The sequence below is a fragment of the Cyprinodon tularosa genome, unplaced genomic scaffold, assembly GCF_016077235.1.
Source record: "Cyprinodon tularosa strain WSP-4 unplaced genomic scaffold, ASM1607723v1 ctg74, whole genome shotgun sequence".
Classification (NCBI taxonomy): domain Eukaryota; kingdom Metazoa; phylum Chordata; class Actinopteri; order Cyprinodontiformes; family Cyprinodontidae; genus Cyprinodon; species Cyprinodon tularosa.
The window spans coordinates 606-22,908 of NW_024039496.1; the positions used below are offsets into that span (position 1 = coordinate 606).

The 22,303-nt window shown below is 36.5% G+C and overlaps 1 protein-coding gene and 3 non-coding genes across 4 annotated transcripts in view; 1 reads left to right on the plus strand and 3 right to left on the minus strand.

Annotated features, from left to right (window-relative positions):
• Positions 1 to 236: 236 nt before the first annotated feature.
• Positions 237 to 308, minus strand: trnac-gca. Its single transcript has one exon. It is a non-coding gene; the product is annotated as a tRNA-Cys (tRNA).
• A 442-nt stretch (positions 309 to 750) lies between these two features.
• Positions 751 to 822, minus strand: trnac-gca. Its single transcript has one exon. It is a non-coding gene; the product is annotated as a tRNA-Cys (tRNA).
• A 649-nt stretch (positions 823 to 1,471) lies between these two features.
• On the minus strand, positions 1,472 to 1,543 carry trnac-gca. Its single transcript has one exon. It is a non-coding gene; the product is annotated as a tRNA-Cys (tRNA).
• A 4,420-nt stretch (positions 1,544 to 5,963) lies between these two features.
• LOC119773018 (adhesion G-protein coupled receptor V1) overlaps positions 5,964 to 22,303 on the plus strand; it is a 63,257-nt gene continuing 46,917 nt past the window's right edge. Inside the window, exons 1-6 of the mRNA XM_038269802.1 lie at positions 5,964 to 6,366; positions 6,615 to 6,787; positions 6,860 to 7,106; positions 7,294 to 7,433; positions 10,915 to 11,075; positions 11,198 to 11,298. Of these exons, the coding sequence (XP_038125730.1) occupies positions 5,977 to 6,366; positions 6,615 to 6,787; positions 6,860 to 7,106; positions 7,294 to 7,433; positions 10,915 to 11,075; positions 11,198 to 11,298 (1,212 nt within the window). The 5' untranslated portion in view covers positions 5,964 to 5,976. The remainder of the gene's footprint in view (positions 6,367 to 6,614; positions 6,788 to 6,859; positions 7,107 to 7,293; positions 7,434 to 10,914; positions 11,076 to 11,197; positions 11,299 to 22,303) is intronic.

The following is a 22,303-nucleotide window of genomic DNA, read 5'->3' on the forward strand; positions in this document are numbered from 1 at the left end:
TATCGACGCTGAAATGCTCTAGACAGCAACAAGGGGGCACCTGGAGTTGACCCGAGACCTGTTTATCTGCAGTTAAATTGTCTACCGCAGAGGTTTAACATAAAATTGTCAAGACAATACTGAATTTTTTATCTGACAATACCAGATACGATTACAATGTTGAGACCAGTAGAAAGCAACTTCCTTTTGAGAATCATTAGTACTTTATACACACTTAAAGCCTCTAGACAAGAAAGAGGGGGCATCTGGAGTTGAACCAGAGACCTCTTGATCTGCAGTCAAATGCTCTACCACTGAGCTATACCCCCCATTTTTCATGATATTTCCAGATTTACAGCGTGAATACCGCCTAAGTTTGCATGATTTCGAAAAAAAAAAAATTCTTGCCGTCATTGCGTTTAATGTAAAACCGTTGAGACAATGTTGATTTTTATTTGACAAAACCAGATGTCACAACTTTGCGTTAACTACACCAGTAAAAAGAAAAACTTCCTTTTGAGAAGCTGTAGTACTTTATCGACGCTGAAATGCTCTAGACAGCAACAAGGGGGCACCTGGAGTTGACCCGAGACCTGTTTATCTGCAGTTAAATTGTCTACCGCAGAGGTTTAACATAAAATTGTCAAGACAATACTGAATTTTTTATCTGACAATACCAGATACGATTACAATGTTGAGACCAGTAGAAAGCAACTTCCTTTTGAGAATCATTAGTACTTTATACACACTTAAAGCCTCTAGACAAGAAAGAGGGGGCATCTGGAGTTGAACCAGAGACCTCTTGATCTGCAGTCAAATGCTCTACCACTGAGCTATACCCCCCATTTTTCATGATATTTCCAGATTTACAGCGTGAATACCGCCTAAGTTTGCATGATTTCGAAAAAAAAAAAATTCTTGCCGTCATTGCGTTTAATGTAAAACCGTTGAGACAATGTTGATTTTTATTTGACAAAACCAGATGTCACAACTTTGCGTTAACTACACCAGTAAAAAGAAAAACTTCCTTTTGAGAAGCTGTAGTGCTTTATCGACGCTGAAATGCTCTAGACAGGAACAAGGGGGCACCTGGAGTTGACCCGAGACCTGTTTATCTGCAGTCAAATGCTCTACCGATGAGTTTTAAGATAAAACCGAAAAAGACAACACTGATTTTTTTATCTGACAAAACCAGATACCATTACAATGATGAGACCAGTAGAAAGCAACTTTCTTTTGAGAAACATTAGTACTTTATACATTCTTAAAGCCTCTACACAAGAAAGAGGGGGCATCTGGAGTTGAACCAGAGACCTCTTGATCTGCAGTCAAATGCTCTACCGGTGAGTTTTAACATAAAACCGAAAAAGACAATACTTATTTTTTTATCTGACAAAACCAGATACCATTACAATGATGAGACCAGTAGAAAGCAACTTGCTTTTGAGAAACATTAGTACTTTATACACTCTTAAAGCCTCTAGACAAAAAGAGGGGGCATCTGGAGTTGAACCAGAGACCTCTTGATCTGCAGTCAAATGCTCTACCACTGAGCTATACCCCCCTGTTTTTCACGATATTTCCAGATTTACAGAGTGAATATGGGCTAAGTTTGCATGATTTCGAAAAAAAAAATTCTTGCCGTCATTGGGTTTAATGTAAAACCGTTGAGACAATGTTGATTTTTATTTGACAAAACCAGATGTCACGACTTTGCGTTAACTACACCAGTACAAAGAAAAACTTCCTTTTGAGAAGCTGTAGTGCTTTATTGATGCTCAAGTGCTCTAGACAGCAACAAGGGGGCACCTGGAGTTGACCCCAGACCTCTTTATCTGCAGTTAAATTGTCTACCGCTGAGGTTTAACATAAAACCGTTAAGACAACACTGAAATTTTATCCGACAAAACGGGATTTCATTACTTTGCGTTAATCAGAGCAGTACAGTACAAAGAAAAAACTTGCTTTTGAGAAGCTGTAGTACTTTATCGACGCTCCAATACTCTAGACAGTAACAAGGGGGCACCTGGAGTTGACCCGAGACCTCTTTATCTGCAGTTAAATTGTCTACCACTGAGGTTTAACATAAAACCATCAAGACGATACTGAATTTTTATCTGACAAAACCAGATATCATTAAAATGCGTTAATGACACCAGTAGAAAGCAAACTAGCTTTTGAGAAGCTGTAGTACTTTATACACGCTGGAGTTGACCTGAGACCTCTTAAACTGCAGTCAAATGCTCTACTGGAGAGGTTTAACATAAAACAATACTGATTTTTTAATGTGAGACTTTGAGACGCAGAGCAAAGAAAAGATGCTGGAAGAACGCCTGACGACATCTATTAAGCGATGTAGAGGTAATGTAATCGTCTGGGGTTGCTGGTAAGGTGGGAGATTTGTACAGGGTAAAAGGGATTCTGAATAAGGAAGGCTATCACTCCATTTTGCAATGCCATGCCATACCCAGTGGACAGCGCTTGATTGGAGCCAATTTCATCCTACAAAAGGACAATGACCGTAAACACACCTCCAAATTGTGCAAGAATTATTTAGAGTAGAAACAAGCAGCTGGTATTCTATTGGTAATGGAGTGGCCAGCGCAGTCACCAGATCTGAACCCCATAGAGCTGTTGTGGGAGCAGCTTAACCGTATGGTACGCAAGAAGTGCCCATCCAACCAATCCAACTTGTGGGAGCTGCTTCTGGAAGTGTGGGGTGCAATTTCTCCAGATTACCTCAACAAATTAACAGCTAGAATGCCAAAGGTCTGCAATGCTGTAATTGCTGCAAATGGAGGATTCTTTGACCAAAGCAAAGTTTGATGTAAAAAAAAAAAATATCTTATTTCAAATACAAATCATTATTTCTTACCTTGTCAATTTCTTGACTCTATTTTCTATTCATTTCACAACGTATGGTGGTGAATAAGTGTGACTTTTCAGGAAAACACAAAATTGTTTTGGTGACACCAAACTTTCGAACGGTATTGTACTTGTGCAGAAATGCGCCTTTGCACGCGCGTAGCTCAGCTTTATACTCCACATGGTTGGTTCGCTCTCAGCAGTATGGCTTTCCCTGCTCTCGCTATATAAGAAAATATATATGTGGCTGCTCAAACTCTGCCAACCGTAAAAAATCCTTATTTCTAACTATCAAGATTTTATTTCTTCCAGCTCACAAAAGGTGGTGCAAAACCTACTTTAATTTCTACCAAAGGAAATTATGTCCAGAGAAAATATTTCATTGCACTCTGTGAATTTTTGGTTAAAGAGCCAGGAGAAAAATTACATAAATCTTTGAATATTTCTTTCTCATAGTTCTCGTATCTATTTAAATATGATGTAAATGTTTCCTTGCATTATCATCGAAAAATTTTCTCTAATCCTTTAAATATTTTGACATTTTAGTTAGCATATTTATTCAATTTAGGTGTGGATTTCCATGGCATTACAAGGCAATTATGTAGGTTTTCACTTTATTTTTTTTTTTATATCAAACCCTGTGAATTTAAATCTACTTTGACCCCTGAGCCACAGTAACCAAGGGGCAAATTGAAGAAAGAATTTTGTTTTTGTTCTTTGCTTTTTTTAAACAATGAAGATTTTATTGACCTGTGTTTAATGCATAATTATTAGTAGATCAGAAAATATTTGCTTTGGGATGGAAACCTTATATGTCTAAAACCATTCCTTTATGATACATTTTGTTAGCTTGACTGTCTGTTATATTAAGCATATAATGTGTTGAGCTAGATCTGCTATTTGAATAACTAACATAACTGTCTGGAATGAACAGGAAGGCAGTTTTTCTCCTGAATGAACCACAATGAAGAAGGTTTTTACCCTAAAAATGAATTATGTTTTCATTGCTGCAGTCACACAAAGCAGAAGCAACTATCTTTAGTATAACAAGTATACTGCATCCGCATCACACACCTCAACCTACAGAAAACCTTTATGATAAGTGATTGATTAATTCTTAAAACAGACGACTGACTCTTATTTATTTAGAAGGAAGGTTTCCAATGTTTGGTACATAAATTAAACTTAGCCAAAACAGAAGGTTTAAAGCTAGCCTTCTATTGGCTCATGGGTGGGTCGTCAAAGGGTTGTGTTAGGTTTTTAACTGGATCCAAATGCAGAAAAAAAACAGAGGTGAAAAGGTGAGGACATTTTAAGTAATAATACATACACATTGGCAGGGGAACATCAGAACACTGAGGTAAAATGACAGGAAATAAGAGGCATGGCAACGGAAGTGTCCAGCTGTTAAGGGAAAGAAGTCAGAGCTTCAGTGCTGATATAGGGAAGGTACATAACAATGAAACCTGATTAGCTTATCGTAAGAAATGAGTTGTAAGTAAGTACAAAAATAAGTTTATGTCACAAAGAAAAATATAAATAAGACACAATGTCAAAAGTGTCACAAAGTGCTGCACTAAGAAATCTTGCTGGACGATGAAGGAGAGAAGAACTGATTAACGTGTGAATTAAACAGATTGGCATAAAAAGCAGAGGAAATTTAAGAGATAGATCAAAAAGTTTTTTATTCAAACATATTTTAGAAAAGCCTTTTTTAAACAGTCTCTTTTATTTCATTTTTTTTTGTAAACCATTGCTTAGTCCTAAGTAAAGAAAAGGTATCTTTAGTAGGGATGCACGATATTGGGATTTTGGCCGATATCCGATATGCAGATATTTTAAAACTCATGTAGCCGATAACCGATATCGATACCGATGTTAAAGCTGGACAAAAATAAGTAGTCATTGAAAATAGCAGTTTTGTTATCCATTTCTGACACTTTGAAAAATAATATACTCAAATATATTTTCATATGCTGATATCAAATTGATTTTTAAAAACGCGGTATCAATTTATTTTACTTTCATCGCTGAAATTTCATCGTTCTGTTACAAACTCTCGTGATATTTTGCAAATTTTTGTTAGATTTTGTTAGTAAAATAGATCGATACCGCGTCAATATATCAACATATAAAAATATGGCAAAATTCCGTGGATTTTCGGGGGATTTCGTAGCATAACGATGACATATAGCAATATTTCATTAATAAAAGAGATTGGTATGGTGTTTTTAAATGGGAATATATCAGCATATGAAGATATTGTAATATTTTAATGTATCAATATTTTTTCCCTCATCTTTAGAAGTTTTTAAGTCTGTAAAAAAGAAGTTTTTGAGGAAGAAGAAGTAGTAGTAGACTTTAGAAACTCAGAAGCTGATCAAATATATCCGATATTCAGTTTTAAGGCCGATACCGATAGGGGGCCGATTATATCGTGCATCCCTAATCTTTAGATTTTAGTTTTTTTACCCTTGTGAGCCAAATATATATGAACATGACTGTTGAAAAAGGTTAGATTAAACACTACGGATTATTACACACACACTATAGCGAGAAGGATACACCATGTATCAGAACAAGAGTGTTTTAAACATTTTCTATGTCTGATAGGATCTTTTAATTTTTCTCTTTCTGTTATGCACTCATAAGGCTGACTTATAAAAGTCAAGGTTTGTTAATCAAAAAATTATGAAAAGGTTTTCTCCATTCTCTTTCCATTCCCATTGGGATGTTATCTGAGATGTGATGTTTTGTTATGTCTACACCCAGATCAAGGGAATGGACAATCTGGTGACTACTTTTGATATTGGAGATTAAAGTCAGTTTCTAGTGCACTCCAAAAAAATCAAAAAAGAAATAGCTATCAGACAAATGTGATGTGCTTTCATCTCTAATAGAACTGGGGTAGACAATAGAAGCTAGAAGTTCTTTTATGAAACAAGTACACACTGTGTTAAATATGTCTCAGTAACAAGCAAAGCAGATAGTAGGTAGACAACAATGTGTGCTGAACTCACAAGAAAACCATGGTTAGAAAAGGTCTGGTGTCGAGCCAGTGACTTTTTATCATGTTGCCCCTTTGAACCTAAAACATGCACCGTCCTTCTTCAGGAGCTGTCCAAAGAAGAGATGGTTGGTCCGTATATCATCTGGCCGGCTAAAGAAGGGATGGACTTTCCTAAACAGGAGGGCCAAGTCACCTTTGAAGCTGGGAGCCACGTCACAACACTAGATGTTTACTTGACGCCTGACCTCGCCTCATCTTCACCAACACCAAAGCGCTTCCAGGTGGCTCTGTACAGTCCTACAGGAGGAGCCAGTGTTCACTCTCGATTTGGACAGGCTAATGTGACTCTGGTGTCAAATGCAGCTAGCCAGTCTGTGTGGGGCCTGTTAGAACAATTACATCAGCCCCTCAACCCAACAGTAATCAATCAGGTTCTTCAAGGACTAAAGACCAAACTCGCTTCTACTCTCAATCGTGAACAGATGACTGCTGTGCTTGAAACTATTGGGAAGGTAAGAGAGGATGGATGGATGGATGGATGGATGGATGGATGGATGGATGGATGGATGGATGGTAGTAAAAACTACTTAATGCTTAAATTTGAATTTTAAAGAATTTTGAATCTCAATGAATGTCAAGGTTTCACTGCTGCAGAGGAGCAAACCTTGTAGCAATTTAATGAGCATGTTTTTGGAGAAGAATTTCATTCAGAATTTTGTCTACTGAGTTCTCCTTCCAGCTGTTATTTTTCTTGATTCAGGTACTGATAGAAGCAGAGCAGAATCCTCTACATTCAAGCAGCCGAAATCTGACCTATGACCTGTTATGCGTTCTGGCCAACCCAAGCCGAGTTGACACTCGAGGTCTCAGCTACCTTGCAGAGGTGGCAGAGCGATTTGCGTTCTCCCTTATTTCTCATTTGCAGTGTGAAATGTAAGTGTAAACACATCTCTTTTGCATATCCATCAAAAAGCTCGGTGTTGCAAATTTTTCTTTTTTCCTCAGAATGGGTATCATCATGGAAACATGCCCTTTTATGACGATATCTGCCCTCCAGTGGTACCCAACACAAATTAATGGACACAAATACAGAGGCCATAATGGCGACTTCTTCCAGCTTCCAGACGCGCTGCTGCCAGTGCCAGCAGCCACATCAGCAGACTGCAGGAACCTCAGCAGGATTCAGCTGACTGAGTTCAAAACTGAGCAATGGCTTCTCACCAATGATACAGTCACAGCTGTAAATGGGAAGGTAGGAAACGTAATTCTAAGTCGTTTCAATTATTTGAAGGCCATAATGCAGATGATAGCAGTTAATTTTACCCAATTTAAAATCTTTTTCAAACAGCAGATGGCAGCATTGTCCCATTAAATAAACCCTGTTTATTTTTATTTGTCATTGAAGCTAAAATCTATGCTGATACTGCTTCTGCTTGTAGGTATTCTCAGTAAGTCTCCAGGAGAGAGGGTCACGACCCCTAGAAGATGGCATTGAGGTGACATACCGTATTAACTCTCCTGGTCAGCAAATTAAACCAGGAGCATCTGTGTGCCTTCTCTGGAATCAAACCACTGCAAGGTAATGCACTATAAACACTCTAACACTAACCAATCTCATGTGTTTCTGTTAATGTAGTTGCATGGATTACACTTTTCCCTAAAAATACTTTATGCTATTACTACGAGATAAAATATTTTTTTAAGCTACGGTACAAAAGCAAATTTGGCCAACTGGAGGACAAATAACAGCTGGGAGGTTTAAATGCCAAGCTCTTTATGGTTCCCTCTGCAGAGAACTTTCTGTATTTGAAACCTTTTCAATACGCCAGCTTATAATAATAATTATATAAAATTAAAACACCCTAAATGATACAGATTCTGGTAAAAATATTCATATCCCTTAAACATTTCCAATTTCAAAATTCAGTTGTTTTTTTTATAAAAATGAAAATTCAAAATGGTTGTGTATATTTTTGTTCGATCAAATTATTTTCAGAACGCCTTTCCCAGCTTCTCCAACTACATATCTTTTGGCGTATATCTTTAACCACAGGCAGTTGTACACTAAAATGTTTTAATTTTGAAAAAAATATAACCTAAGCCAGATTAGCTACTGAATGCGATAAAAACAAATGAAAAATAAAAACAATTTTTTTTTAAGTATGACAAAAGATTTTTAGTTTGATTTAGCTCTGAAATTTAACCAGGCCATGTTAAAAAAAAGTTATTCTTTCATCTAACTCAATCCTTTGGCCATATAATTGGGGTTCTTGTCATTTTACATAGCCTACCTCTAAATATCAAATCTTAAAACCTTTTCTTCAAAAGCATCTGAGAACAGTTTCCTGCTGATAAATACATACAAATAAAACCTTAACTAGAAAACATCTTAAGCTTGGTGGTAGGTATTCTCAGGGCAAGAATTTATTTACTTTTTATTTTCATATCTTATTGACGATACTAGAACACAAGATATCCTTAAAATACAAGCCATTCTTAAAATACTGTTTAAAAAAAAACAAAATAGAAAATAATTATTTGCACTTAAGTTGAATCATAATTGAGTAATTAGTCAGCAGATCTTAAAATAATCAACATAATGCTGATCATGGTTAAAATTTAAATAAATAACATGAATATAGTAAAAACAAGGAACCAACAGACTGAATACTTACTGGTTTAGCCATTTATATCGGGCCAATTATTACCACACGCTGCATGGGTTCCAGGTTAATCACTAGCTCAAATTTTTCAGTGAATGACAAAATTAGCTCATAAATTACTTTTTGAATATTTCAACCTTAATCAGTGTAATATATTTACATTATATGTTTACCTTTGCTTTAGCCTGCTGTCATCTCAACACAGCCGTAAGGACGGATAGAGCCAGTATGGGCATTTGGAACATTTTAACAATTAGAATGAAAAAGTGCTTTTTTGGGAGATAGCGTTTTACACAGACAAGGAATTTGTTTTGGTGAGTAAAGAACAACACATAGACAAGTAAACATAGAGATGGAATACATAAATAGGGGAACAAATAACTTGTAGTAGCTAAACGTACCATGGCGGTTATTAAACCACAACAGCAGTTTAAAATTTCATATAATTTTGTCTTGTCATGTTGCACCTAGTCAGGACCCGGTCCCAAAGATGAGTATAAGTTCATATACAGATGTGCTGCGATGTTTTTTGTTTATTTGTTTCACTTATGGGAAAGGTATCAGTGGAGGACACGGTCTTGTTTACGAGGCTAGTGGCAGATGGGTAGAAGCTGTTTTTGAGGCCAGATGTTTTGGTCCTGATGAACCATAGTATCCTGCCAGAGAGGAGAATCTGAAACAGAAAACAGATCAGTGAGCATCATCCATTGACGTAAATCTGCACTTTGTCTTGGAATTGAAAAGTTGGCCCCAAGAAAATCTTTTCATGGTTCAAACTTTCATGGCTGACTGTACGTTGAGCTAAGAGCTTCCGTGAAGACTATGGCAGAGAGTCCCGCTGTCAGTGGTTGCAACACAACAAACTTGACTAAGCATACTATACAAAAAATCCACAGCTATAAAACAAAATATATTTAATATTTCATTTAATAGCAACATTTTACTGTTAAACCACCATAAAGTTGGGAGTGTAATAGTGTTAATTTTTTCATGGATTAGAAAATATGCTATCATACCTGATCTTATAGAGCCATTTGGGTTCATCAAAGCATTTTGGGTAAAATCTGCCGGTTTGATGTTTAAAAATGCAGAAGTATACTAGCAACAGTGCTAAGATGGATCTGCCTTATTTATCCACTTCTTGGCTACATTGATAAGGTCTGCTAGTTGCTGTGCACTCCCGCTGGTCACCAAGTAAAGAAGCGAGATCCACGGATCCTCTTATCCTCCGCTGACTTTAAAAAAAAAAGGTATCTAATGTCTTTTTGATCTTTAGAGTAAAGGTGGCTCAATACAACTTTGCAATGTCTCATTTTACTGCCACTACATGATAATATACTTCTATGTGATCTGTTGATTAAAGGCCTGATAAAATACATAAATGTTTAAGATTACAATATGGAAATAGTCTGAGAATGTCCATGTATGGAACTGCTGATTATATTTTTCAAACAAAAAATGGGCAAGGACCAAAGAAAGTAAACAGGGGGAAAGTTGGATTATTTTAAGTGGAGCTGGTTGTGTAACATGCTCTATTTTTGCTTAGTAAATATAAACAGCTCTGAAATATTTACCCATTGTCAGAGCCCCAAAGTTTCAAATCATGAATCATGTTGAGATAAACTTCATAAAAAATTCTTAAGAAGAGAAAATAAACAATATTATCTAATATTTTTCCTTTAAATAAGTAAGGATATTGTGGTTCCGTTGGACTTAAATGTCAATAAAACTGACTTTGCATTTCCTTTTGACGCTCTAGATATAATTCTAAAGTGATGTCTCATATTTTTCCTCCATACTCCCCGCACTTGAATCTTTCTTTCCTTTCAAAAGGGCCAACTAGAGGCCCTTATTAGGGCTTCTTAAAGGCTGTTTTCATCTATTTCTTGTTTTCATATCTGAACATTTCAGCTGCAGCACTTTGTGTCCTCACTTTTGAAATGACTTTCTGGAGGACAGTTCTAGGGAGTGGTATGAAAGGTCTTGGCTGGAACACACTGTTGCAAGTTAAAAATTGGCAGATCTGGTTTGGCCCGTGAAGCTGTTTAGATGATAAAACAAAAGGGGGAAAACAGAAATCCGCACGTGCGAGTTAGAGAGTAAAAGGTCGAGAGGAAATAACCGTTCTGGTTGGTTAACTGCTTCAGTTAATCTAACAAAGATCAGATTAAACTATAAAAAAAAAAATGTTTTTTTTTTAGATCTTCATAATCTCCATGACTTTTTCTAGTTATTCAGGATTTTTCTTTATATGAGACATCATTATCTCCAAGTGCAACTCACATTATTGAATCCTTTTTTTAAATAAAACCTAAAAAAAATCTTAAAACATCAAATAAAGAAATATTTTATATTAACCTACTTTGTTTCATATCTTTTATTCTTTTTTCCTTCCAGCTGGTCATCTGATGGACAGTACTGCAGGGTTGTGAAAGAAAGTGGCAGTTATGTGGAATGTGCATGCTCCCACTTGTCTATCTACGCAGCGCATGCAGAGTTTTCTGCACTTGCATCCTACAACGAGGCCTTCTTTGCATCAGGATTTATTTGCATCTCAGGTATAAATCAGCTATCAATGTTTTTTCTTGTTTGATATCATTTCCATTTAATTTGTTATTTGTTTGTCTTATGAGTTATAAATGTAACATGTATGCCTTTACAGTATTTTCCATTTTTTCAGGGTTTGCATTGGCCATCATATCCCATGTGTTGTGCTCCCGTTCTCCCATGTTTGCTGCCAAACTACTAACTCACATGTTGGTGGGCTGCCTTGGTACCCAGGTAAAATATCGGCTTTGTTTTGCACCAAATTCATCAACGATGATTCAGATCTGATTGTTATGTTATACTCAGAAGGTGGATAAAATGACCATAAATACAGTCCCTTGCTAAAGTGTTCTTTAAAAATCTTTTTCAAATGCTGATACAACCTAATTTTTCAGTGCATTTTATTTTGATTTTAAACAATAAACCCTTTTTGAAATAGAAAAAAAAAAAACTTTTTATTGTTATTTAATCCCGTCACTTGACTACCTCAAAACATAATAATGTAAATTAATATAAATACAACTGATCTGTGAAGGCTGCTGATATTAATGAACAAATGCATCATGAAGAACAGTTAAAAGAAGAAAGCAGACAGATCAGGGATAGGTCTGTGAACCAACAAAAACAGGATTAGGTTATTTAACAATATGCCAAACATTTCATATACTATTGCTCAGCCCCTAATCCTAAAATTGAAAGAATATGTCAAAAACTGGCAGGCCAGGGATTATCAACAGCTCTGGTGTGAGAATCTGCTCTTAGTTACGTTCACAAATCTGGCTTTGAAGGGAAAGAGTTATGAAGGAAGCCTATGTAGAAGGAAACATAACTTATCCCATTTAAGTCTTCAATCTCTAGCAGTAATAAAGAAGTGAAATGCTTTGTGACAGAAAAATTTAAACTACTTATCACAGTAGAACACATCTGCATGTTGCTCCATGGTGGTGGCAGAATAATGCTGTGGGATGCATTTCTTTATCAGACACACTGAAGAAGAAGGCTTGTTAGAGGCTTTTAACCAAGTAAATAACCTTAAATATACAGGCAAGCCTATTAAGGAGCAGTTTAGATCAAAACTTGTTAATTTTTAAGTTTCAAAACAGTTACAAGTCGGTGGCAAGTCCTTAAACACTTAATGTATGACTTGAATCTAATATCAATACGTTTTAGCCTTTGGATTTTTTTTTGGCAAAGAAGAATAGGAAAGCATATGCTTCTAAATCTGCAAAAAGGGTATAGCCCAAATTACTTTTAGCTGCACTACAGTTAAAAGTGGATCTACAAACTATTAACTCTGGGAGACTAAACACAAAACTCTTCTGTGTCAGACATAATAATATGTATAATAATGTATAATTGTTTGAGATTGCATGAAAAAAACTTTTTTAACAAGGTATTAAAAGTATTTACTTTATGTAAAAGAATTGATAGATTAAGTAAAATTTACATTTGTAATATAAATGCGGACAAAAAGTAGGTTTTCTTGCAAATGCCAAATAGCAAAATAGCCGATGTTGAATTCGTGCAAACACATCTACAGAGAGACACATGCATGCCTCCAACCCATCTCTTTGGTCTGCAAGATATCTCACAGGGGTATTTTTCTTGGAAATGTGCATGGATGTGAATACACACATCATCACATATCATCAAGTGCGCAGTTTGCGGGCTGCTGTGTCCTGACAACGCAGCCATGCCCATCCCGCACCTGCGACTATTATAAAAGGCAACCATAGAGTGAGATAGATATGTAGCTACAGCTCAGTCTCTCAGCTGTTTCTGATCTTGTGTGTGTGCGTCTGTGCGTGAGTGAGTGCGGGACTGGTAATTTTCCACTGAGCCCCCCCTCCCCATTGGTTGACAATCACTTTCTAAAGTAGACCTCAGGGTCTAGCCCACTCAGTCTTGACCTGTTTATGGCCCAGGCAGAGCCCCTGAACCTGAAAGGGTTTTGGATGGAAAATTCCACCCTGTTCTCCTAATTTGTTAATACTTGACTATACTTCAAGACTTTTTCCCCCTGTTTTGCCAGATTGTGTTATGTTTTAACGATCTCATCAAATTTCCCCAGTCTAACCAAGATCTGTTCATGAAAGTGAGCTTCAATTTGTAGACTCTCAAGCTAGATGTGTTACCATCTAATAATGTGTACCCCTCAGGTGGTCACAGTTTTGCCAGGAATGTGTTGGAAGCAATGAAAGCTCCAGTGTGCAGAATATATTAAAAAAAGATCTTTGCACTCTCTCTTAAAAATGAAAATCTTGCTTAAGAAAAACTTCATGGTTTAAAATAAACCTCCAGCAGCATTTTTCTATGTTTATACCTGTTTTCATTGTCTGTTCCTTGGTTTGCATTTAGTCATAACCAGCTCTCACTAGTATTAGGTTGTCTTTCCAATCTTGTAGAACTCCTGTCTTTTTTCCTTTAACATTTTTTCACTAATTGGTTCTTCTATGATAAAAACATTATGCCTTATTGGTCAGAAGTACGCTTGTATCCTGTGTCTCCCTTTTTGAGATTGAAATACCTTACAACATGTTTTTTTGTGTATTTCTTTAGAAGAACATCCAACATATTATTCTATTGTAGAATGTGTACATTTACACATTGGCTAAATTATATGTAGTGCCTTAAATATAAACATACACCCCTGTTTCTATTTCTGAAGAGCACCTTTGCCAATGACACTCTTACCATAAGTTTGTTGATGATATCAATAAGTTTCTGCCTCTTTAGTGGATGGATATTTTACATTTGCCATCCTTCTTTACAGAAATATTAGAACTTATGTAAACCAGTTGGTATTCTGTCATAAGTGGCTTGAAGTAGAACTTGTGAAAAGCTTCTATGTATGTTGATGATAATGTTTGTCCTACAGGAACGCTCACATAAATCCTGGTCTGTTGTATCTGAATCAAATAGCCACTCGGAGATGAAAGGAAACTGGTCAGGATGCTTAATAAAAAATGCCTTAGAACCAATGTTATTATCCACAGAAAAACAAGAATTTCATCTCTTTGTACTTAGAGGGGGCCAATGGTGGAATTACCATTTGAGCTAGCTACACTGCTGGTGCTGAGACGAAATAGATAATAATGATAATAATGAACTACCTTCCAGTTGATCAAGTTGACCTTAAAGCAACAGCTACCTGATTGGAAAAATAATCAATACATGAATAAATCAGGCATTGAGCTTACGGAGGGACCTTCCTCAAATCCGGATCTTAGTCCTTTCATTTACTATGCTTAGAATGAGCTGAGTTTGTGCCAAGAAACTGAGCAGTTAAACTCCCATTTTAGTCAAAAACAGCATCCTTAGATCCTTTCACAATAATAACAGATACTTGTTGATGGCTTTAAAAAAATATCTGACCAAGGTGTACTCAAAAAGAATATTTATCCAAATATTAGTAGGTATGTGTCGTTTTTATTTTAGCCTACATGTTTGCTTATAAAGTTATACAGTTTAAGAGTCTTAGATAGTGCCTGAGGTAGTGTTGTAGCTTTTTGTACCTAGAAATATTTAGAGAGCTGTGTTCATGCATCTTTTATAGACACTTCCAGAAACGTTTCATCCTCGTTAGGTTCATCCTGTCCTGTAACCAAATCAAAAACAGGACTGCTTCGAAGGACGACTGGAGACGGTGTTTGTGCTTCTTCCTACCCTACTATCGCCGCCAGTCTAAATAACTTGACTCTGCCAGATCCTAGTCTGCTTTTTGTAGTTCTTGTTTATTAAATATTTCTTTACTGGCTACTGTGAACTTGGAGGTGCCATTGGAGCCTGCATTTAATTAGCAAAGAAGTATTGAAGGGCAGGAGTGTCTCCTGAACTTCCGGTCTTACGCCTTGTTAATGCTTAGCTCCTGGTTTGAACTGTCAGCTCCTGTTTCAGCCCTGCCTGTGATTAAGAGGGCTCTTCATGTATGCTGGCTAGAATTAGTCACTGGCTCCGTCCTCTGTGTGCAGAAAAAAAATCTAGCTGCCTTTAAGATTAATGTCTGTCTGCAACGACTACAGCTACAGAGGAAATGGGAATAATGTCCTTGTTTTTGCAAAGATTAAAAAACGGATGTTTTTGAGAGTTTAAGAATCCAGTGTTACTTTGAATTCCTTTAAGATGATAATATATCTTTATTTTGTATAACTTTTTCAACCTTTTCTAGTTAGAAAGAATTAGAGGCCTCTGGATTGTTTGTTATGAAGAAATGATGGAGGAGCCTTGTGCGCAAGCGTTGAGGTACTAGACTGGAATGAATGCTCAATTTAAGGCTTTTGGCAGATGCCAATGCATTAGTCAATATCTGTTATTTTGATTTAAGTAACAAAGCAAACATGTTTGCAAACATTAGTGGGGGGGGGGTTTATTTACCTTTTATGTACTTTTAGCAACTCATGTTACCATACTTTGTGTAGCTGCAAAAGAAATATTAAGTAGAAATGTCTTTGTAAAGCAAAAAAATATTTTATTGGTCTCCATCCAATGTGATTCCATGGCTCTTAATGTTCCAAACACCAAGCAATGAGTGAATGTTTCCCCCGGTGCTTCCAGTATTTTATTTCAGTTTCTGGGATTTGTTAAGGTGACTCCTAGTTCCAGTTATAAAGGATTTCCTGTTAGTTGTTGAACTGATTCCAACATTCAGAAATCTGCTCTTTAGACTGCAAGCATGGCTAAACACTACACTGAGTTCCACTTAAGCAACACCAGCCGCAGTTACATTCATATTCTGAGCAGAATGTTGAAGCGGTTTTGTTTGTTATTTAATTTGGATCAATTTGCTCAGCTTTTCAGCAAGGTAGATTTAATGACTGAGGGGTGAAAGAATAACATTTTTGTTCATAAATTAGATAAATACAAGTCTGCTTATCAGGCAAGTTTTCCAGGGATGTTTACATGTTCCTGTCCTGCCCTTTCCAGCTCATATCTATAAGCGGGGTTTGACAAAACCCTTTTTCAAGATTACCGAAACACTTACAGGTTTGACAAAACACTGGCCTAGTGGAAAACAGTGGATTAGTAATAATTGTAAGGACCAGGTGCAATAAATAAATCCTCTCCTTTCTGTTTTTTTTGTGTGTGTCATGCATGGGATAATTGCAGTTTGACACCAGATATATGATGTTAATGCTACACATTGCCTAACATCTCTCACTGATTACAGAGGAAGCATTTTTATGTACAGACTAAAAATGTTTGGAAACTACATACATAACTTTTGAATAGTCCAACTAATCAAGAACGTGCACCGTCCTTGCATGCTTGTCCAAAATGACCTTTTTGCCCTTGGATAATGTGATTTATGGATCATTCCATACGTGACTGGTGAAACTGCCCTGATCACGGCAATTCAAAAGTTAATTCTAATAAATAATTGTAATGAATGTAATGTTGCATATTTGCATTGGATAATTATTATCAGAGGACTAATGTCTTCAGCAAATTATAGCAGGTAATTTGCGTGGGAATTATTACAACGCAAACTACCTAAATGACAGATTTGCACAAGATTAACAGAAGATCAGAAGATCTCTGACAGACACAGACTCATTATTACATACTATATGTGGTCCCTGGTAAAACTCCTGTCCGAATAGGTTTCATGTTGGAAACGTGCCACCGTCATTACCTTTTAATCACGTGCTTGAATTATGCAATAGTTTTAGACCGTTTAAAACACAATGCTCTCACTGTCTCTCCCCTAACGTTGTGACAGTACTGACTGGCTGTAATTCAGCTGATGTATGCAAAAATCACAATGCATTCCCGAGCTCTATAACCCACCCTTGACAAGTTAAGGGGATTTAGTGGTGCCCAGACACTGTCAATTCTAACAGGCCTACTGTTATGTCAAACTTGTGAAAGAGTCTCAGGTAAACACAATATTGTTTGCTCTTTCCAGCTGCCGTAGTTCACAGATATCTTAAAGACATCAGAGAACACTGCTTTTAATAAAATAAAAGATAAAAAGTAATTAACCGATTAAGATTAGGGGCAGGATGGGTTTTGCATACCTTACCCTAAAAACCTCTGGACGCCCTACTGTACTGTACACCTTGACAAGGAAAAACAAAATGTCCTTGGTGGAACTTTAATGCATTACTAAGGTCTTTTGTGTCTGTCAGCCAGAGTTATTGGCTGGAAGAAGATGGAGGGGTGTAAAGTATCAGCAGTCAGGACCCTTCATTACTGCATGTGTGCAGACAAGACAGTGGAGAGCTGAAGACGGCCTCCTGGGAGACTCGTGTTACACTCACTGGCCAGCTGCACGCCATGTTCCAGTGTTACCCTGATTTGATCTGCTTACAGGCTGATCTAGCCCTGTTGAAATCCGCAGGATCATGCTCCTTCAATCTCACTCCTTGTTTTTGACCTTGTCTGCTGTTGAAATATGAGTCTTTACTCTTTATAAAGTGCAACACCTTAAGAAAAAAAGTTATACCTGATAAGCTTTTTTCACATTTTGGCTCATTACAACCACAAACTTTAATTTATGTTATCATGCATTCATTGAAAAATATTTTTATAAATAGGAGGGGTTTGTTGTTGTTTTTTTATGATAAAACAAAGAAAATAAAAAACCACAAGTTTTAAACATCCCACAGAGTACTGTTCCATCCTGCATTAGCATAAGGCCTAAGGTAACTGTAGGAGTTACAGAGATCCAGGGACCTGTCAACACAACAATTATTAGATGTGCATGCCACAAATCTGGAATTGTTTCCATCATAGCATTATTTATAGCTTAGAATGAACCATTCATAAGTTTAAAAAAAAAAGTATTTTACTTTGTATTTGTTTTAATCCTTCAGATTATGTATGTATTTATCTTTAGATCGAAAAGAATACATGTTACCTTTCCATCAGCTGCATACAGGCCATCAACGCTGTGGTAAACAGGTTGTGTTTTTGGTCTTTAAACCATGAGCAGGACTGAAACACGCTCTGACCCCTCTGGACTCTGAAAGTTACACATTTAGAGGTTTCCAAATTTGTGTTGTCCTAACAGCTGGTGACCCTTAAAATAAATACACTTTCCTCTAATTCCACATGAGTTAGGATACCACAGCAGTTGTTATTCTCCTGCTGTTAAAATATTAAGCCACACTGTATGAACCTTTACACAACGAATAACAGTAGTGTTAATAAGTAAAGCTTACCTTACATCAAATTAAATTAAAAATTGTGGATGATAGTTTATCAGTTTATGACTTTTCTATTTACATGAGGACCTAGAAACACAGATCGGTGATGAAATTGTTCAGCAGCATATGCCAATATTCAATATTCCTTTTGAACATCTCATAGGGCACTTTTCAATACGCCTATCGGAAATTAAAAGTGTTTACATGCAAAGGAAGACCAGCGTTCAGAGAAAAATATAAAAATGCATGGTAGCAACAAGTCAAGCAAAGTAAAAAACATTGTGAAAGAAAATCCTCAAGGAAATGCAGCCGAGCCAAACATTGAGCTTTCTGACCAACATCCAAAAGGTTAATCCGACTAGAGACTCACACCGTTCCCACTGTACATTATGGTGGTAGCATCATGCTGTGGGACGAAATCTTTTTCGCCTTTTCTCAACCCAAATGCATTTTTAAAGCACAACTATACACTGTGCAAAAAACTCATGTTGACAAAAGTGCTATAGAAAGACATGGAGGTTCTAGATATACATTAGACATAGATTTAGATTTGAAATAATAAAGCTGCTAATTAGTGCTTTCCAAATACAGTCACATAAACAATGATTGAACACATTACAATAAGCTCCTCTTTTTGTAGGTCTTGTGGATAAAATCCATCTAAAATACAGTGATTTTTTTTTGTTACTTAATAAAGTTCAAAAGATTTAATTATTATTTTGCAAGGTACCATATCATGCAGTTAATGATTACACATATGAAGTGTTAAGATTTTTTTTTTATTACATAAGGCCACTGTAAATCAATCAGGGGCCCATGTGATCAAGCTGTTTCTATCATTTATGTTGTCCAGTCTCCTATACACATAGGTTAAAATAAATAGCAGTGGATATTCAGCTACATTTTGAAAATCACCCAGCACGGCAGAAACATCCATCTTTCATCTAACTTCCGAGTCATTTAGTTTGTCAGAGACCTGATGAACCAGAGCTTCTGGGTCAATGAATTTGTGAGCTTCTCAAAGTCCTCCACGTTCTGCTCTATTTTTGGTTTTCCATAGTTTGTCTTGGCAGAGTCTCGTGTGCTGAGTTGGCTGAACTTTGGAGGTTTACTAAATGTTTACCATGAACCTGTCTAGGTCACCGATGTTGCCACTCGGACATGATGTTTTGCAGCAGTTTTGAAAAGGGGGCAGTCAGGATGTTTTACAGTCCTTACAGTATATTACTGAAACTCTTATATCATTAATACTGTATCTTTTTTCTGTTTTTTTTTTCCGTTAAAGTTTAACCTGCTGTGTTAAAATGGCATGGCGTGTCTGCTGCATTAAAAAAATAAGGGAACTGAAATTGTACGTGTGGATTTAGAAGGGCGGTGTACATAGTCTAAAATAGAAAATGGAGAGCCGCCTAACTTCCTCAGTGAATCATGAAGTCTTAAATACAGGAAGGAAACATCTTTCAGTGTAATCTAAGATAGCTCTGAGTGTAATGACTCCTGGTTTAGACCGGTCCCTCTCTTCGTTTTTGTTTAGATTCTCCTCAGTTTTTCCTTAGCATGATTTTAGTTTTGATCTATTGGAAAACTTTCATGTATTCCAGGGAACTCTTTAAAAAAATTGACACTTTATAAACACACACACCAACATGATCTTTGTAAGATTATTAAGGCAAGGCATGGTTTATTTGTATTGCTCAGTGCAACACAAGGACAATTCAAAGTGCTTTAAATTAATTAAAATTTAAAATTGAAGAAAAAAAAGCAGAATACAAGCAAATGAAAATAAAACCATGATAAAAGCAGGAAATAAGACAAATAAAACGGTTGGACCACTATATTAAACTAATATTACCTCAGTTAACAGTTTAACTTCAACAGTCAAAGGCAGCTCTAAACAAATAGGTTTTTAACCGACTTAAAAAAACTCTTTCAGCCTCTTTCAGACTTTCAGCCTCTTTTACAGTATTCTGGAAGTTCATTCCAGATAAGTGGAACATAGGAACTAAATGCGTCTTCTCCATGTTTGGTTCTAGTTCTGGGTGGACAGAATAGGCTGGAACTAGAAGACCTGAGTGGTCGGGAAAGTTTGATACACTGACAACAAATCTGTAATGTTTTTAGGTCCTGATCCCATTAGTGATTTATAGACTAACAAAGGATTTTAAATGTTATTCTCTGAGCTACAGGGAGCCACCATAAGGACTGCAGAATGGGGCTGATGTGCTCTAGATTCTAAGTTCTAGTGAGAACACAGGCAGCAGTGTTTTGGATCAGCTGCAGCTTTCTAAATAACTTTTTAGACAAACCTTTGAAGACACTGTTGCAGTAATCAATTCTACTAAAGAGAAATACATGAATGAGTTTCTTCAGGTGATAAAAGGCTGAGTTAGTAATTGCCTTTAAGTGCACATAAACGTAAGTATCAGGAACGAAACACTATAGCCTGGATTAATGGATGGTCATTCCAGATCTGCAGACTTGTAAATTTAAATCAGTTTCTAACTTTTTTAAATCAAAGCTATGTCTCTATTAAAAGAATAGCCTGTAGGGGTCACTATAACTCTATGGCTAGAGCCCAATAACAACAGCCTTAAATGAAGTGACTGATCAATGATTACCCTGAGAGCTCCTCCGTTTTATGACTAAACCCTTTTTGGCACTGACTTGAAAATTACTGCATTGATGAAAATTGCATGAGTCAACTGCTTCAGCTTTTGTTGTTTGAATAAATGCACCTGTGGCGATTAAACCTGGGATAAACTGAGCTCATTAGCATTCAAAAGTCTCTCTGGTAAATGGAAATCTGCAATAAGTGAATTAAAGGGGATTAAACTTAAAGTGCGAAACAGTTTATACTTAATTTTGTTTTTCAATCAGTTTGTTCATTTAGTCTGAGTTAGCTCAAGAGATTAAAGAGCCAGGTTTTTATGGGGCTCATGACATTTCATCTCAGCTCTAGCACTAATTAAATCTAAATCACCCCTGCTCAGGGACCGATTGGCTTCAAATCCTCCTATTGACAGATCATAGACGTGTCTTGGGTAAAAGGCCTGTTGAATTTTGTTGTTTCTGTAAAACACTCAACATATACTGATAAACTCTAAACTAAAAAAGTGATAAATATTGTGTCACTTTGAAATAAAAGTTGCCATGCAAAGACTCTAACTTATCAGACAACCCAAGCAGCATTTTACAGCATGTTGTAAAAGTATTAGTGCTTGTCACTTTACATCTAAAACTTCATTGTGTTTATTTTGATTTCCAGTATTATAGAGCAAAACAAAGTAGTGCAAGATTGTGAGCGGAAATGAAAATGGTTTATGATTGTTAGCTTTTCAGTATCTTAAAAAGTGCGTTGTGTATTTGTCTTCAACCCCCCTCATCTTGGATGGCCCCGAATCTTAAACTTTTTATCTTCAGAAAGTAAGCTGTTTGGTAAATTAAAGTTATGTTATGACACATCTAAGCTTTGAATATCTTGGGAAGCACTATTTAAGCCATGATCCAAAATAGGAAGTGTGTACCATAATTGCTAACCTAAGAAACTATGACTGCACCGAAACTGACTGACATTGTTTGAAAAAAATGGATCAGACAAGCAGGCAAAAAGGATTTCCAATACTGAGGAATTCATTTTTTTCCAGCTTGGACGGGTAACCAGGAAAGAGCTGACTCAAAGAAATATGGAGGCAAATACCAGGCAGTATGGCAGAAGAACCTCTAGGTTGCAAAGCACTTGAAATCAGGGTGGAAGTTTACTTTTCAGCAGACATACAGTTGGGACTCCAATAGAAGAATATACAGTAGATCAACTTACTTGATGTTTGTAATTTAATTTAACATTAACATTTCTAGAGGTAGGAATGCTTATGCAAGAAAATGTGAATTTCTGCTCCTGATTTGGAATTAAAGCAGAAAAGTTTTATTAATCTTAGTTCAACAAAGCAGCCAGACTTAATGCTTCAGCCCAGCTGAAGTGCACACTCACACATAGAGGTCTGTGGAAGGCCACAGCAGACCTACTGTGTTTGTTCAAGGGGCTGACCTTGGACAGCTACTTTCAGTGTTTTTATAGCTGTACAGATACACAT